The sequence below is a fragment of the Trypanosoma melophagium genome (genome assembly GCF_022059095.1).
Source record: "Trypanosoma melophagium isolate St. Kilda chromosome Unknown ctg14segment0, whole genome shotgun sequence".
NCBI classification, from domain to species: Eukaryota; Euglenozoa; class Kinetoplastea; order Trypanosomatida; family Trypanosomatidae; genus Trypanosoma; species Trypanosoma melophagium.
In genome coordinates, this window is record NW_027125141.1 from 35,140 (window position 1) to 51,402 (window position 16,263).

The 16,263-nt window shown below is 43.3% G+C and overlaps 9 protein-coding genes across 9 annotated transcripts; all 9 read left to right on the forward strand.

Annotated features, from left to right (window-relative positions):
* Positions 1-860: 860 nt before the first annotated feature.
* On the forward strand, positions 861-1,406 carry LSM04_004387 (Ribosomal protein L14e domain; the record flags this gene model as incomplete). Its single annotated transcript, XM_067332109.1, has 1 exon — positions 861-1,406. The coding sequence occupies one exon, from the start codon at positions 861-863 to the stop codon at positions 1,404-1,406; it is 546 nt and encodes a 181-aa protein (XP_067194032.1).
* Positions 1,407-1,634: 228 nt separating this feature from the next.
* On the forward strand, positions 1,635-2,240 carry LSM04_001661 (uncharacterized protein; the record flags this gene model as incomplete). Its single annotated transcript, XM_067332110.1, has 1 exon — positions 1,635-2,240. One exon carries the CDS (start codon positions 1,635-1,637, stop codon positions 2,238-2,240), a length of 606 nt encoding a protein of 201 aa, XP_067194021.1.
* Positions 2,241-2,618: 378 nt separating this feature from the next.
* Positions 2,619-3,611, forward strand: LSM04_002266 (Lactate/malate dehydrogenase; the record flags this gene model as incomplete). The annotated part of the gene is made up of 1 exon (XM_067332111.1): positions 2,619-3,611. The coding sequence occupies one exon, from the start codon at positions 2,619-2,621 to the stop codon at positions 3,609-3,611; it is 993 nt and encodes a 330-aa protein (XP_067194024.1).
* A 461-nt stretch (positions 3,612-4,072) lies between these two features.
* Positions 4,073-5,395, forward strand: LSM04_009023 (uncharacterized protein; the record flags this gene model as incomplete). Its single annotated transcript, XM_067332112.1, has 1 exon — positions 4,073-5,395. One exon carries the CDS (start codon positions 4,073-4,075, stop codon positions 5,393-5,395), a length of 1,323 nt encoding a protein of 440 aa, XP_067194043.1.
* A 453-nt stretch (positions 5,396-5,848) lies between these two features.
* Positions 5,849-7,273, forward strand: LSM04_008894 (uncharacterized protein; the record flags this gene model as incomplete). The annotated part of the gene is made up of 1 exon (XM_067332113.1): positions 5,849-7,273. One exon carries the CDS (start codon positions 5,849-5,851, stop codon positions 7,271-7,273), a length of 1,425 nt encoding a protein of 474 aa, XP_067194042.1.
* Positions 7,274-7,605: 332 nt separating this feature from the next.
* LSM04_002595 (uncharacterized protein) lies at positions 7,606-10,653 on the forward strand (the record flags this gene model as incomplete). Its single annotated transcript, XM_067332114.1, has 1 exon — positions 7,606-10,653. One exon carries the CDS (start codon positions 7,606-7,608, stop codon positions 10,651-10,653), a length of 3,048 nt encoding a protein of 1,015 aa, XP_067194026.1.
* Positions 10,654-11,139: 486 nt separating this feature from the next.
* LSM04_001284 (Heat shock protein 70 family) lies at positions 11,140-13,257 on the forward strand (the record flags this gene model as incomplete). The annotated part of the gene is made up of 1 exon (XM_067332116.1): positions 11,140-13,257. One exon carries the CDS (start codon positions 11,140-11,142, stop codon positions 13,255-13,257), a length of 2,118 nt encoding a protein of 705 aa, XP_067194019.1.
* Positions 13,258-13,548: 291 nt separating this feature from the next.
* On the forward strand, positions 13,549-14,115 carry LSM04_000838 (uncharacterized protein; the record flags this gene model as incomplete). The annotated part of the gene is made up of 1 exon (XM_067332117.1): positions 13,549-14,115. One exon carries the CDS (start codon positions 13,549-13,551, stop codon positions 14,113-14,115), a length of 567 nt encoding a protein of 188 aa, XP_067194017.1.
* Positions 14,116-14,521: 406 nt separating this feature from the next.
* On the forward strand, positions 14,522-16,090 carry LSM04_002510 (Beta-lactamase-related; the record flags this gene model as incomplete). Its single annotated transcript, XM_067332118.1, has 1 exon — positions 14,522-16,090. One exon carries the CDS (start codon positions 14,522-14,524, stop codon positions 16,088-16,090), a length of 1,569 nt encoding a protein of 522 aa, XP_067194025.1.
* Between the last annotated feature and the right edge of the window lie 173 nt (positions 16,091-16,263).

The following is a 16,263-nucleotide window of genomic DNA, read 5'->3' on the forward strand; positions in this document are numbered from 1 at the left end:
CTTTTTTTTTTCTTACCTTTTTTCTTTTTCTGTGTTAAAGATGTACAAGCAGCGCATCTGCGGCTGCGTAAAGTGAACGAGGTTTGTTGATGGTTCTGGATTTTTTTTTTGGTTTTTTTTTTCTTTTGGTGGTTTCATGAGCGTTAGAGGGGACGTTAAGTTGTGGTCAAAAAAGGGGAAAAAAGCGAAGAAAATGTTCTCTGAGAATGGATTATACATATGTATAAGTGTAATGTAGATGATTGAAAAAGAACAAAAAAAATAACAACAACGATTTTCCCTCTCATGACTGCCTTACATAGACACGCGTACAGATGTACATGTAACTAATGAAAGAAAATATATATATATATATATATATATATATATATATATGTTTCTATGGAAGGAAAGAAAGATGTAGATGTATATTTGTTTCCTTTTCATCCTTAAGGATGTTTTCCCCTTTATGTATCTGCGGCTCTGTCTGCTTGTTTCGGTGTGATTGCCTACGTATGTATGATTAGCAGGATTTTTTTCTTTGTAGCAGCAGCAGCACAGCAATAATAAAAAAAAGAAATAATAAAAAAATAGAAGAAAAGAAGCGTAAAAGTTACAGAAAACGGCAGTAACAATTGTATAGGCAGAAGTTCTCTATTTCCTCCAATTTGGACTTTGTGGACTTCGCTGCAGAAGGTTAGAAAAAAAAAAGTCAAGGTAACCCAATTCTCAGTGGTATTTTTTTTTTGTTTTGTTTTACTTATTTGTTTCATTTCTTTCTTCCTTTTTTTTTTTATTTCTTTCTTGAATTTTTATTTGTTTACAAAACACAAATTTCTTCTTGTACGTTTCATTAGGCAGCAAACAAGAGCAGGACAACCATGGTGAACGCAAACTACATTCGTGCTGGCCGCTTGGTGCGTATTATGCGTGGCCCCCGTCAGGACCGTGTGGGTGTTATTGTTGACATCATTGACGCCAACCGTGTGCTTGTGGAGAACCCCAGCGATAATAAGATGTGGCGCCACGTGCAGAATTTGAAGAATGTTGAGCCACTCAAGTTTACTGTGCCGGTGTCACGCAACTGCAGCAGCAAGGCCCTCGCGGAAGCCCTCGCTGCGAAGAAGACGCTCGAGAAGTACGCCGCCACAAAGGTGGCCACTCGCATCGCAGCGAAAAAGGCCCTGGCAGCATCCACCGACTTTGAACGCTACCAACTCCGCGTTGCCAAGCGCTCACGTGCCTACTGGACTCGCAAGGTCTTTGACGAGAACGACAGGAAGGCCCCTGTCTCATGGCACAAGGTGGCACTCAAGAAGCTGCTGAAGAACGCCAAGAAGGTCGACAGCAAGCCCGAGGCTAAGAAACGCATTGACAAGGCCCGTCAGGCTCGCAAGGCTAAGGCGTCCAAGGCGGGTAAGGCGTAAGCGGAAACTCACAGAGTGATATTCTCTCTCTATCTCTTTGAAATTTATTCTGAGTTTGTACTGCCTTTCGTTTTCATTTTTATTTTTATAATTGTTTTCTTCCTCGACCGAGTGGGTGTTTTTTTTTTTTATTTGGAAGGATTTTGTGATTTGGTTGAGCTTTTTCTTTCTGATTTATATATTTCTTTTTTCTTTTTATTTGTTTTTCTTAACATGTTATGTACAGGAATGGAGGAGACCACATTTGATGAGTTGGTACTCGACTGGGTAAAAGATCTTCAGGGAATCTCTCGGGAAGATCGTTGTCGTGTCTTAGAACGCACATGTGACTCTCTGCAGTGGCAGAAGAGTGAAGGTCCTCTCGTAGTAAAAACCCGCGATTTGCTCAGCACTGTGCAGATGACACCAGATGTGAAAGTACTTCGTCAAGTTGCGTCGTTACTCGTAGAGGAATGTTCCTTTGCGAATATAGAGAGACATTTAGCACCGTATTGTACGCTGACAGTTCGTAATGGACAAGGTACACTTCTGCGCATTACAACGGCACATGATGTGGCAGTTAAATTAGCGGCGCAAAACGCTTCTGCGAAAAAACAGTGGAAACATGCTGGCAAATCCCAGACGTGGTGTGTCACTGGCAGTCCGTGTGGCATAGGAGTGCGTACAGTGTTCGCAGAAGATGGAGAAGAAGTGGTAGTCTCTTTTCATGACGAAATTGTCTTTGACGTATGTGATCGCGTTTATGAGATTGAGCGAACACTTTTGATTGGTGCCCCCTCTAACGAAGATACCGTGTTGACTGCACTTGAGTTGGCTAACCCTTCCTCCATTTGACCGTGTAGGCCTGATTCTTGTATTTGTGAGAGGTAGAAAGAAGGAATAGAAAAAAAGAAAAAAAGAGTGAAGTGTGTATCTCTCTGTGTGTATTGTTGAAAAAATTTTCGCCTTTTCCTGCCAGATATGTGGTACTCGCTTACGTCTCTACCATGAGAAGTGTTGCTTTTTTCACCCTGTTGCTCCTTTATGACTTTACTAAGAGGTACGTCTTCTTTTTTTATCGTTTCTGTATTTATTTATTACTACTACAACCATTATTAGTATTATTATCATTATTATTATTCCCTTATCGCAACAGAGTTTCTATTACACAACGGTATTACAAACACATACACAAATATACGAACAAATCAAGGGGAAAAAAAAAACAGAATCATGTCGAGCCTTCCTTCGTCGGTGCGTGTGGTAGTAACAGGTGCTGCTGGTCAGATTGGCTACTCGCTGCTTCCTCTCATTGCATCTGGTCGTATGCTCGGACCAGCACATCGGGTGCAACTCCATCTTCTTGATATTGAACCGGCAATGAACGCACTCGAGGGTGTACGCGCTGAACTTATCGACTGTGCCTATCCATTACTTGACACTGTCATTATCACACACGAACAGAAAGTCGCATTTGAAGGTGTCAATGTTGCCATTTTCTGCGGGTCATTCCCACGGAAACCAGGAATGGAGCGTAAGGATCTCTTGCGCACTAATGCCAAGATATTCGCAGAACAAGGACGTGTATTGGGCGAAGTTGCAGATCCCAATTGCCATGCTTGCGTTGTTGGAAACCCAGCCAACACAAACGCTCTTATCTTACTTCAGGCCACAAACGGGAAAATCAAAGCGAAAAATGTTACAGCCCTCACACGCCTTGACCACAATCGCGCTACAGCACTTTTGGCGGAACGTGCCCATGCCCACGTGGAGGATGTGAAGAATTGTATCATCTGGGGAAATCACAGTGGAACACAGGTGCCAGATGTAAATGCCGCCACCGTTAAGGGTCAACCCGCGCGAGAGGTTATCAAGGATGATGCATTTCTTGATGGAGAATTCATAACAACTGTGCAACAGCGTGGGGCAGAAATCATTAAATTACGCGGTCTCTCATCAGCCCTTTCAGCAGCTAAAGCTATTTCTGATCATGTGCATGATTGGTTACTCGGCACTCCGGAAGGCACACATGTTTCTATGGCAGTGTACTCGGATGACAATCCATACGGAGTTCCTGGGGGTCTTATGTTTTCCTTCCCAGTTACTTGTCAAGCTGGTCAATGGCATATTGTCAAGGGAATCAACATCACCCCAGCTGTAGCAGAGCGTATTAAAGCCACAACTGCTGAGCTGGAGGATGAGCGAACACAAGCGGCTAGCTCTTGAAAACACCTCCAACCTCCAAAATAAAATAGAATAAGTGGGAGTAGAGGAACGAAAGGGGAAAAAAATTAGTTCAAAGTATGCAGTAAAATGCATTGCTTACGGGAATATGTAGTTTTTTTTTTTTGTTTTTTCTTTTCTTTGTTTGTCTTTTTGTGTTAATATTTCCTCAAGGGTAACAATATTAATTCTGCGATGGCCATGGATCTATGATTGTGACACTTTTTTTTTATAAGATGAATTGATTTTCTCTACTATTATGTTTGTTGTCTTTGCTCTTTACTCTCTCATTTTTTTTTTTTCTTTCTTCGACACCACTTTTTTACATCTATTGATGAGAGGGTGGTGGAAGAGGGAGTGCAATTGTGTACTATTCCCATAAAGGCAACAACAAAAAACAAGGGGAAAATAGATCGTGAAGAGGACAAATTAAACAGAGTAGAGATTATTCTTCTTGGAGTATAATGTCAGCCGTGGTGGATGGTACCAATTCTCGGCGTACGCGACACCGTGCAGTTGCTGCTCTTTCAGAGATTGACGCCGCACTGATGGCTTCTGCGCTGATTACCAACAACGGTAGTGAAAATGTGTTAGGACCACATCGTACAAAGCCAATTGAACGCTATAAGAGTCTAGAAGATTTAATACAGGATAATTTAAGACCTGATCCTCATGCTACCTCGCGAGAAACTCTGCGGATTCTGCAGATGGTGCCTGTACTGCGTGATGAATTTGCTATATTAGACGATGCTACACTACGAAACATCTGTCTATTCCTTGGTGAACGTTCACGTGAGTTAGCCTATTTTGGCTCAGTCTGTCGTCGTCTACGTCGCATTGTTATTGGGCTTACTCCACCTATTGCTGTTATTACACCAGATATGATCCCACTGGAGGGTCTCACGCAAAATCGTGTAGTGGACTCTCTCTGCGCCTTCTTTGCCTCATACAAGCGAGGACAATTTGTACAGCAGTTACGCCTTGTGGATGCCAAGTATGCTTCTTCACTGCCAATAAATGTTGTACTTCCTTTCTGTAGCCCACATATATTTCCTTCGCTTGTGAAGTCACTGCCATCGCTAACATTCCTTGACCTTCGTGGTGTTCAGTGGGACTGTCATTCCAATCCTAATTTATTGCGGTACTTCTTCAGTGATCTATATCTTGTAGCCCCAAAGTTACAGACATTAAAAATTGGTGTAGAACTCTTCTCGCAGTGGTCACCCGGCTGGTGGCAACGACTTTCGGGTTTGACGCAATTTGTTGTGGGATCACGCAGAGATCAGGCAATCGCTGCGGGTTTAACGCCGAAAACTTCAACTTTGCACGATGAGTTTTTTGATATGTTACGCAATCCGCAGCGGCAATGGCGTGTGAAACTGTGGTGTGCACTGGAGCGCGATACACTTCTTCGACTGCTGATCCCCAGCCAACCATTCCCGGAACTGCAAGAACTCACACTGAATCTCTCCAATGTAGACATACTTGATGATTTCAAGCGGTCACAGATAAAGACCCCAAAAGATGGAAAACCACGTAAGAATGGAAAGAAATCAATTGTGCAGACAAATGAAGAGGTTGATTTACGCGTGATGTTTCCGTCTCTACAGGCACTTACCCTGGCGAATGTGGATCAGTACCCACAAATAACGGCTGAATTGCTTGAACGAATGACACTACGAGCGCCAAGGTTCAAGTACTTCACGGTAGTGAATACTACAAGAATGCCGCCACCACCGAAATCAAAGCGTCGTGTACTACCGCCTGCCGCCCAAAGTTTGATGTAGAGTATAAAAAAGAGAAAGAGAGCGAGAGAATAGGGGGAGAGTGTGTGCGTTCCGTGTATCTCATCTTGTCTCCATTTTTCTATCCTTCTTTTTTTTTTTTTTTGAATTTATTTGCCTTGGCGAAGGTTATATTCTTAAAGTAAGGCCTGAATTCAAAAAAAAAATGAAGGAGGGGGAAACAACTCTCTCTTCTTTCTTCCTTTGTTTGTTTGTTTGTTTGCTCTTTCGGCATGGAATGAAGGTAGACTTCAAAACCACATGGACAAAAATATGATTTGTTCTTGCATTACTTCTTCCTCATTTTCTCGTGTCCACCCCTTTTTTTTTTTTTTGTTGTTGTTGTTGTTGAGAAACTTTTCTCTATTATTTCTTCCTTTTTTTTGCTTTATATGTTTCTCTTTCTTTCTCTGCATTTTATGATAATGAATGTTGTCGTTGTGTGGGGTAAAGAGAATGTACGGTATACCTCTGGAGTGCTGTGAGTGTGCCATTCCAATTGCTGATGAGGGGGCACTGCGGGCTGTACTTATTGTCCCTTGTCAGCATCTTCTTCACGTGGGGTGTGTGGATTATATTCGTAAACGAAGAAAACTACACCAACTCATTGATAGAGCGGATTCGAGTGGAATGATGACAAGGGCACCCTTTTTGCCGAGCAGTAGTGATGTTGGTACGACTACTGATAGTCAAACAACTATCATAACTACTTCCTCCAGTAATAATAGTAACAGTAACAGCGACAAGAGTAATACTATCAATAATGATAAGAGCAGTCGTATTGCTGCTTGTCCGGCATGTCATTCCCCTATTCAGAAACTTATTCCATTGTTCCCCAGTACAGGGGATGCGCAGCGGACGAACAATGATAATTGCAGTGATGTCGCCTTACAATACGGGGAAGTACATCACAAACAGAAGACTAATGTTGCTCATCTTCGTGCACTGTATGAACAACGGAAAAATGTAACACAGTTGACACGTACTTGTGCCTTGCTGCACGAGAGACTCTCCGAAGTGCAAGCAGAAGTTGATTCCTTGTCAAAGATTCTCCCAAGTCCATCACCCTTAGTGAGTGGATCAAGAGTAACTGATGATGAACTTTGTGTAGATGGTATGACTGCCACGGAGTTAGAGCTGTATATAACACAGTCATCTTCCACATTAGAAAGATTAGAACGTGAAGTGCGTGAACAGCGGCGACTGGCTGAACGAAGACGAAAAAAGTTGAGTTCCTTGAAATCACGCTATCATGCACAAAGGGCACTAATATCGAGGAGATTAGGGAACGATAAAACAAAGGAAGTTATAGATTTCAGCGATGGTGAGGGAAAATGTGATATGGTGGATATTTGTAGGCGTCCACGTTTGGCACCGGTTGTAGACGTGGACGAAGAAGAAGAGGAAGAAAAAAATAAAACATCATCTGCTGCGTTACAGGTAGTGGTTGTTTCCTCAGTAGAGGGTAGTAATGCGGAGAAGAGTGGTTCTGATGATGATTGTGATGATGTAGTTTTTGTTGAGCAGACAACACCTCCCATCGCTAGTACCACCAGTGGGAGTGATAGTTATGGTGCGGCAGATACTGTTAGTAGTGTTATTGCATATATGGGGCAAACATATCCAATAACAGAGTATATGAATAGTGGTAACAACAATAACACCGATAGCAATGCGGCTGCAGTAGAAGCTAATGCTACTGCTGGTGCTAATGCTGGTATTGATGATGATTATGATGATGATGATGTTAGGAGATGCTACAATCATTTACAACGTGTGACCTCAACACAACAAGGGAATATTCATCCATCTAACGCTGTACGTCTTCTTCCCAGACGCGAGGATCGACTTTGGCAACCATCGCTAGAAGGCTTACTGTAGTAGTGAGAAAGAAAAGAGGGGGAAAAATAGAAGAGAAGTAAACTCTTTCTTTCTTTCTTTCTCTACCCATGCAAAAAAATAAAATAAAATAAAATAATATTCGCTCCAAGATGTCTCTGAGCTTTTTCTTTTCTTTTCTTTGTCTTTTTTGACACGTTTTGAGACTTTTCTGTTTATAATGATTGATTGAAAGTAAAATTATCAAAATGGTATGTTAATTGATATACTCACTTATTTTCTTTTTCTTTCTTTTCTTTGCTCCTTTGCGCGTTTTTTTTTTTTAATTACTTATTATTATTTTTAATAATCTCCAGTAAAGGGGCAATAAGACAATGAAGGGATTTGTCTTGCCATCTCTCACAAAATCCAAGAACGAGCCTTTGTGGACTTCACGGGTGGAAGCACCCGCAGCTTTAGCAGACCTCATCACACCGGAATTAAATACTATATTACCATCTGTTGATCGTACTACTCGTCGACAAGAGTTAAGACGGTTAGAATGTAAAGCAGCAGCATTAGAGGCCGCAGCTGAGCGTGAACGCCTGGAATCGTTGGAACGCAGAATTCGCGCCGCTATCTGTGGTCGTGAGCATGAAAGACGCTATAGATTGTTGTGGCACTATCAAGAAGAAAAGGCTCGTTTGGAACGAACAACGGCCGCTGCTGAAGCGAGAACCTTAGCAATGCAGCGATGGCGGTATATGCAAGGTGTATCCAACTATCGGGCACGGGGTCATGTACTACATCTTGAGACAACGGCGCGTACTCACATTATTACACAAGAAGAAGATGCACGACAACACATATTATCATTGATTGATTTGACTTTACTAGAGGAGAATCGACGGCGTGTAGTGCGTGAGGCGGCTTCAGCGGAAAGTATTTATGAAGACTTGAAATTTGTACGTGACTGGGAATCCCGCATCGCCCAATCATCATTCCGTCTGACTAAACCTTTTGGACCAACAAGTGAAGTTTTTACCCGACGCAATATTGGTAGTGGGGGTTACCGTGGAAGAACTGATCTACTTATGGATTATACTGTCTGTGAGAAAGAGCAAAAAATGCGTTACTGTATTATTTGTGAAGAACGTCTGGAACATTTACAGCTTGTCTGGGAACATGATAGAGATCAGATAATGTTTGTAGAAGAACCAAACGCGAGAAGTGCATTGAAAGAATTATGTTGGTATGGATCCTGTCAGGCGCGTTTGTCTGCTGTGCTTAAACTTCAGCGCTGGTGGCGTATGTTGAGTGTTACTCCGTGGGGAGAACGAAAACGGCGAGAGTTGAGAAAATGTGTAATGCAAAAGCGTCATCAAATGAAGGCGAGTGAATTTCGTATTGTACTGCAGCGTATGCAGCGAAATCTGCATTCTACTAACAAAACTCCTTCGCTAGAAGAGATTGAGAAAATGAAAATAGCTCTTGAACGAGCAGCAGAGATGTCATACCAGTATATATTTGATTACTTTGTCTATACTTTAATGAATCGTACATCAAATTTACAGGAAACAGAAATGCAGCGACTTCGCTCCTATACCTTTGACATAGATGATGGCACAACCGCTATACCACCGGTAGTCGCACCTCTTCGTGTCCCATATCGTATGTATGTACGAAAGCAACCATTACTCCCATATCCTCGCTGGCGTCTACTTTCTTGGATTGAAGGTTCCACTTCATTTATACAAAAAACAAATATGTGTGTAAATGAAGAAATGCAAGAGAGGGAGGCACTACAAGTGCAGGAGGAACGTGAAACGAACATTCTTCAACTATATCACACAGCTTTGAATCGCGGTCCATGGGCCTGGCGTTCCCTTTATACCAATGTTTTACTTATTGAGCAGGAAGAAGAGATGTGTCGTAAGATGTTACAGAGCAGTGAAGAGGATAATCGTTCTCTTATCTTAGTAGAGGAAGAGTCTTCCATGTCAAGATGCATGGCAACAGAGGAGGGAAGGTGGTATGTTATCTACGAAGAGGAACGAAAACGAATGCGTCTAGTTGAGGAGGAACATAATGAAATTATTCTCATGACGAAGAATGAATGGCGATGGGATAAACTTCTTCGTTTCCGCGTGAAACTTAGGGACTCATTCGGGAGTACATTTCACTGGAAGATGGCAAATAAGAGTGGTGTGGGACGAAAATTTGTATCCCTTGACAGTGTTTCTTGTATTATTCAGAGGTTTTTCCAGCGTGCACTCGGTCGTATACGTCGTGTGAGCGAAAGGATTCCAGCACCTGAGACACAATTAAAGAAAACGTCAGAGGAGTTGGCGCTTCTCTTAGAGTCGCAATGGGAAGAAGAAAGGCAGTCAACGTGGAAATGTAGTCAACAGCATGTTTCTGCAGAAACTCATGTGAATACAGCAGTGGAATTGTTCTCTGCTTGGTTTGACGAAAAAACAGAGGAACCGATGGAAACAGAGTATAAGGCTATTGTTTCACGGTTCCTACAATCTAATAGGGAATTGTATCAAAAGATGCATTTCTTGTTTTCTGTTGTGCGTAATGGTCGAGAACGGATTGAACGTCAGGAGGAACATGAGCGTAACGCACTGCGACACACCAAGACGTTTGTTACCATAACACTTTACCACCTCTCTTTACAGGAGGCTTCAGAGCGAAAGAGTATAATAACTGAGTTTGAAGTTTTACAGTCACAGTGGGAGGAACGTGCGGAGCTTCTTGCTACTCTGGCGAGAACTAATGCCACTAGTAATGTTAATACTACTACTACTACTACTACTACTACTAAAGGTGGCAACAACACCAAGAAGGTAGCGTCCGTAAAGAAATCAACGCTTCTTGGGCTGACACTACCATGTATGTCTCAAATGGAACGGTTAGTTTCGCGTGAAGATATGGCTCGTATGCATATTTCTTTAGAGGAACGAAGAAATCGTTCGGAGTTTCTTATTTCACTTCACGCTTGTTTTCGATCTACCATTATGCGGAAAGAGCATCAGGAATTGGTGGTGTTGTGTAAGGGTGTAGACAGTTGTATTTCTCCGCATCCCTCACTTGTGCTGCTGATGAACGAGGAGGAGGAGGGGCGGCGACACATTAAAGAAGAGTTTTGTCAAAGTTATGCCGCATTGTTAGAGCGTGGTTGTGTCATGTACGCATATCAGGCACTTATGCCACAGTTTCTTCGAGGACACTTGAGTTTCGCGAGTGAGGCCCGCTATTTTGATAGACATTTAACAGAACTGCTACTTCAACGTCTGGCACATATGGGAAGTAAGATCAAGGAGCTCCTTGCCGCAGAGACATGTGCCCGTGCTCGGATAGGATATATGGAAGAATTGCAGAGACGTCTGTATTTACGTGAAGGTTTAGTATTCCGATATGTATATTTGAATGTATAAAAGGTACAACACAAAAATTATTAACTGCTTGAATTAATTCCCAGTATGTTCTTATTCTTACTTTATTGGAGCACCTGGGATGGTGGTAGTGGTGGTGTGTGAGTCTGCTGTTCTTGGTTATGTACCATCCGTCGTATTTTTCTGAGTGAAATATATATATCTGGTGTGTGTCTCGTTTCTTTTTTTTTGTTGTGTTTGATACTAATTTGTGGAAGATCTTTTATCTTCTCCTCTCAGAACAATTTTTGTCTTTTTTTCTTCTATTTTCCTCGAATTGATTCTGCGTTTTTATTTTGTTTCACGTGTCTCAACTATTGTGACATGCAAAAAAAAAATGCAAAATGCTCGTATTAAATAATAAATAATAATAATAATAATAATAATAATAAAATTGATCTAAGCCGATAACTGAAAAGAAAAAAAAAGAAGGTAACACAGAAATAAATAAAACACACAAGCAAACAGACAAGCAACTGAAGAGCGTGAATGGAGGAATTTAACGGAGCCATTGGTATTGATCTCGGTACGACGTACTCGTGTGTGGCAGTGCTCCGTAATGATGCAGTGGAGGTTATTCCGAACGACCAAGGCAATCGTACTACACCGTCCTGTGTCGCATTTCACAATGGTGATGTGCTCGTTGGTGATAGCGCCAAACATTTAGCAGCACGCGGGGTGCGGGGTGTTGTATATGACGCCAAGCGTATGATTGGCCGAAAGTTTAGTGAAAAGTGCATCCGTGACGATGCGCAGCGCTGGCCATTCTCTATCGAAGCTGGTGAAAGGGACAGTGTGCTTATTTCTGTTGAACATAATGGGGAAGTCATAAGACTAGAGCCAGAACAGATTTCTGCGCGTGTACTTTCTTACTTAAAGATGTGTGCGGAACGATTTCTTGGTAAAAGTGTGCGGCGTGTTGTCATTACAGTTCCTGCATATTTCAATGATACTCAGCGAGAACGTACTAAGGCTGCTGCCCGTATCGCTGGACTTGAGGTACTCCGTATTGTGAATGAGCCAACTGCAGCTGCATTATGTTATGGTCTTGGCATTGGTTCTGGTGCTGGTGCCCAGGGTAGTGATCGCCCTGTTAACGTGTTAGTATTTGATTTTGGGGGTGGTACATTTGATGTGTCTATCATCACCATAGATGGTGGTTCCTTCGCCGTACGGGCAACAGCGGGTGACACGCATCTTGGAGGGCAGGATGTGGATGCGGCCTTACTGCAATATGTGGTAGATGACCTTAAGCGCCGTCATGGTGTAGATGCGGAAGCACAACCCAAGTTAATGGCGAAGTTACTAGCACGTTGTGAACAGGTAAAGCGTGTTCTCTCACATGCCCCTTCCGAGGAGTTTGTGCTGGATGGTGCATTACCAGATGGTGAGGAGTACATTTTAACCATTTCTCGCGCCAAGTTGGAGGAGTTGTGTGGGAAGGTGTTTGCTCGCTGTATGGAAGTTGTACGACGGGCAATGAAAGATGCACAGATGACACCTGCTGATGTGGACGATGTCCTTCTTGTTGGCGGCAGTTCCCGCATTCCGGCACTGCGGGAGCGACTGCAGTCGATGTTCCCCTCCTCCCGCATCTCCGGCGCAGTGCACCCCGATGAGGCAGTCGCTATTGGCGCCGCCGTACAGGCAGACATCGTCGCCGCCCAACACGGCAGTGCAGATGCGATGCAGGCGGATGAGTCGACGCGACATGTGCCGTCGGCCCGTACGGCGGGAGTTGTGCTCATGGACGTTGTGCCGCTCTCCATTGGCGTTGAGATCGACGATGGGAAGTTCGATGTGATTATCCGCCGCAACACCACCATCCCCTACCGCGCGGCGAAGGCGTACAGTACGGTGGAGGACAACCAGGCGGAGGTGGAGGTGCGGGTCTTTGAGGGCGAGCGGCCACTCACGCGGCACAATCACGAGATTGGCACCTTCGTTCTGGACGGCATTACGCGCGCCAAGAAGGGAGAACCCACCATTAACGTCACATTCGATGTGGACGCAGACGGTATTCTCACCATCACCGCAGCAGAGGAACTCGCACATCTCACAAAAACACTCGTCGTTGCAAATGAAGAGCGGCTCAGTGAAGAAGATGTGCAGAAGATGATACAAGTAGCACAAAAATTCTCCGCACAGGATGCGGTGGCAGTTGCCATCATGGACGCTACACAACAACTTTCACGCGGTTTTGAGGAAATTGAGAAGGCACTTGCCAGAATAACACCTCCGTTCTCAGAGAAACTGCAAAAACGTATTGCATTTCTCGACCATGGGAAAGAGTGGCTCTCGCAGCAGTTGCCAAAATATACAGAAGTGCAAGCTGTGGAGGCGAAAATGAGGAAAATCATGAAACTCATTCATAAAGCTATGAAGACAGTTCGACGTGAGGCTCACAAAGGAGTCAATCGCAACCACAAACACAATAGTGGCAGTGGTGATGAAAACGATGATGAGGAGGAGGAAGAGGAAGAGGAGAATGAAGGCGGTACAGAAGATGAAGCGGATGATGAAACCAAAAGACGAAAGTCTCGGGAACACAAAAGTGTGTTGCGGCAAAAACGACCACGCAAGAGTTTAAGCGATGAAAAGGAGTGAAGAATGCCATCATATTTTTCTTTGGCAGTATCATTACCTATTTTTCATTCTTACTAGGTATCTTTTGGTTCTCTTCTCTCTTTCTTTTTCTTCCTTTTTTTTTCTTGTCCTTTATTTGTTGATATATTGATCTACTTTTTTTTCCCCTCCGCGTGTGTGTTTGTGTGTGTACTCGTTCTTCTCTCTCTCACTCTATCTACATTCGTGTGTGTTTGTTATACATTCTTATTTTCAACTCTACGTTATTAATTTTCTTTTGCAAAAAAGGGCGGAGTAGCAAGCGTTCCAAAGATGCCAACAGCCAGACGAGAAAAGGTGACACCAACTGGGGGCCACAAAAAACGAAATGATATGAAAAAGAGAAAAATATCTCCCAAAAGTAACTCCAAAAGACAAAGGCTACAAGATCAGCAGGAACAACAGAAGCAGCAACAGTCTAGCAAAAATGAAGCGCTGCGTGCAGCTCTTGCAAATGCATTTTCTTCCTCTCATTCGGCTGGTGGGGATGTTGATGCTTCTGCTTTAGCAGTAGATGAGTATGGCAAGGGTTCCCCAACAGACCGACTGCAATTTGGTTACGCACCAGCTATTGCTGCGGAAGCGGTCGCATTTCATACCGCTATATCAACGAAGAAGTGGATCGATGATCGTCGCCGTCAAGGCGGCATTACAATTGTAAAGAAGCAAAAACTTACGAGACCAAATTGCGAGCCTATGACATCGTTGCTGAAACTCAAGCAACACTGGAGAAATACCAAACAGTTTCTCGCAGAGGTACGTGACAGTGGCAGTAATGTTCCACAAGATGCAGCAGATGATCTTCTTGAGATGCTTGTCTCACAGCAGCGTGTTGCATAGTGAAGTAGATTTCGTAAAAACATTTTTTTTACATCTCATTCGAATAAATTGAAATGATTTTTCTGCTATTCTCTTTCTTCCTATGTGGAGGGTGATGGTAGTGGTAGTGGGGGGAGTATAATTCTTTCAAAACATATATATATATATATATATATATGCTTTGTTATGTGCCTTTCTTTTTCTCCCTTATCTAATGCTAACTCAATGAGATAGTGTGACTTGTGTATTGTTTGCATTAATAGTGATGTTTTTTATTATTAATCGCTCTCCTTTTTTTTGTTGAGGGAAGTGCGTATTTGTCGTAGATGGGTGTAATAACGCCCAGTAAACCCGAGTAAAAACATACAGTAAGGTGCAACAAATAACAATAACAACAAAAACAACAACCATAACCACTAGGAGATCAATGAATGCTGAAAATCAACCACTGCAAAAAGGCCCAATGAAGACAGAGCAACAACAAGAGCAGCAGCAGCAACATAAGACGAAACAGAGTCCCTCTGAGCGGCAGATTGGTATGGAGTTCCCACCGGTGCGTGATCGCGAGGATGTTTTGCGTGAGCAGCGGGCTGCGGTAACGCCTGAGGAGATGCGGCAGGGCATGCAGGATGACATTCCGCCTGTTGTACGCAGTGTGCTTGAGCTTACGCACTTAATGATGAGTGGACACAGTCAACGACTGCGGGCGGCGCCGGGTTATCAGGGCGGTCTCTTCTACGGCGGCCGTCCGTTCTGTTTTGCCAGCGGTTACCGCGACGGCACACGTCCACGGGAGATGGACGATAAGGGAAACCATATGAAACTAAAAGATCCACTCACATACGGTGTGCTATCACTACCCGTAACGGCAGGATATCTCTGCGAGCTGCATGGTACAGGCCGGTTTAATCTGCATACTCCACTAGTGCACTATTTACCGGAATTGCAGCATAAACTCGACGATACAGTTACAGCGCGTAATATTCTAGCCTTTACACGAGTTATAGATGATCGCCAAGTACTAAAGGATGCTGGAGTAAAGAGGATGCGACCACATCTTTCGTGGAACATTTGTGCCGCTACCCAGCAGTACGTATACGAACCAGTTAACCGTTTCTTCGTCGCTAACTCCTCCACACCCCTCACCGGACAACAACAGCGTGAAAACTTCATACAATATCTTCGTGCCTCACCACATGTAAAGATCGTCTCACAGCAACCGCGGTGGAAGTTTGGGTGGCATTTCCGTACTGTTTCCCACTTTGCCGTTGCGTTACTTATAGCAGCTGTGGAGCGGCAGTTAGACGGAGTAAGCTTTGAGGTATCTATACGCAAGACAGTATTTGAACCAGCTCAGAGCCATGGAGCTGGTTACGGGCCACCCAAGTTGTGGCGTGATCCTAATGAAATTTTCTATCAGCCTAGTGGTCTTTCACTACAACACCAGGGTTTCTTTCATCCAATCAAGGTGGGTTCTCTTGAAAACTCTGCTCCAGCAATTTTTAACGCCTCATTAAATCTGTATGCCCCTGTGGAAGATTATGGCAAGTTACTGTTACTTTCCCTTGATGCCATACGTCACGCACGAACATCACTGGGTGATGCAGGTATTAAAGGAGATAATCCACACTATGATTTTGGTGTAGAGTGGCTTAATAACGACCGTTGTTTGCAATTGACACAGCGTGTATTGGGTATTGACTATTTACCCTCTGCTTCATCTTTCCGTTACAGTTGTGATCACGATTTAGGATGCTTCGGCGTGAGTAATTGTGGTACACGAAATGCGCGAATATTGGCAAACACACTTTCTCGTATGATTCAGCATCTCTTTGTGAAGCATGTTATTGAAAAAGGTGTAGACGCTATGCGAGGTCCAGACCTAGATAATCCTAATGAGGAATCAAGTGCGACGGAGAGAAAATTCCGTAAAGTGGTGAAACAGCAGGAATATACGAGCTATTTTAAGAAACATGATGCACACAAACGGTTCTAAATTAAAATTATCAAGAAAAAAAACAAAAGGAAAACAAAAACAATATATATGTCTACAAAAAGGAGGAAAAAATACACAAGAAAGCAACGCAAAATACACTCTATGTGTGTGTTGCACATGGGGTTGGGTCTTTCTGGTACCGATAGTGAAGTTGGGTGTTGGTCTGCAAAAGT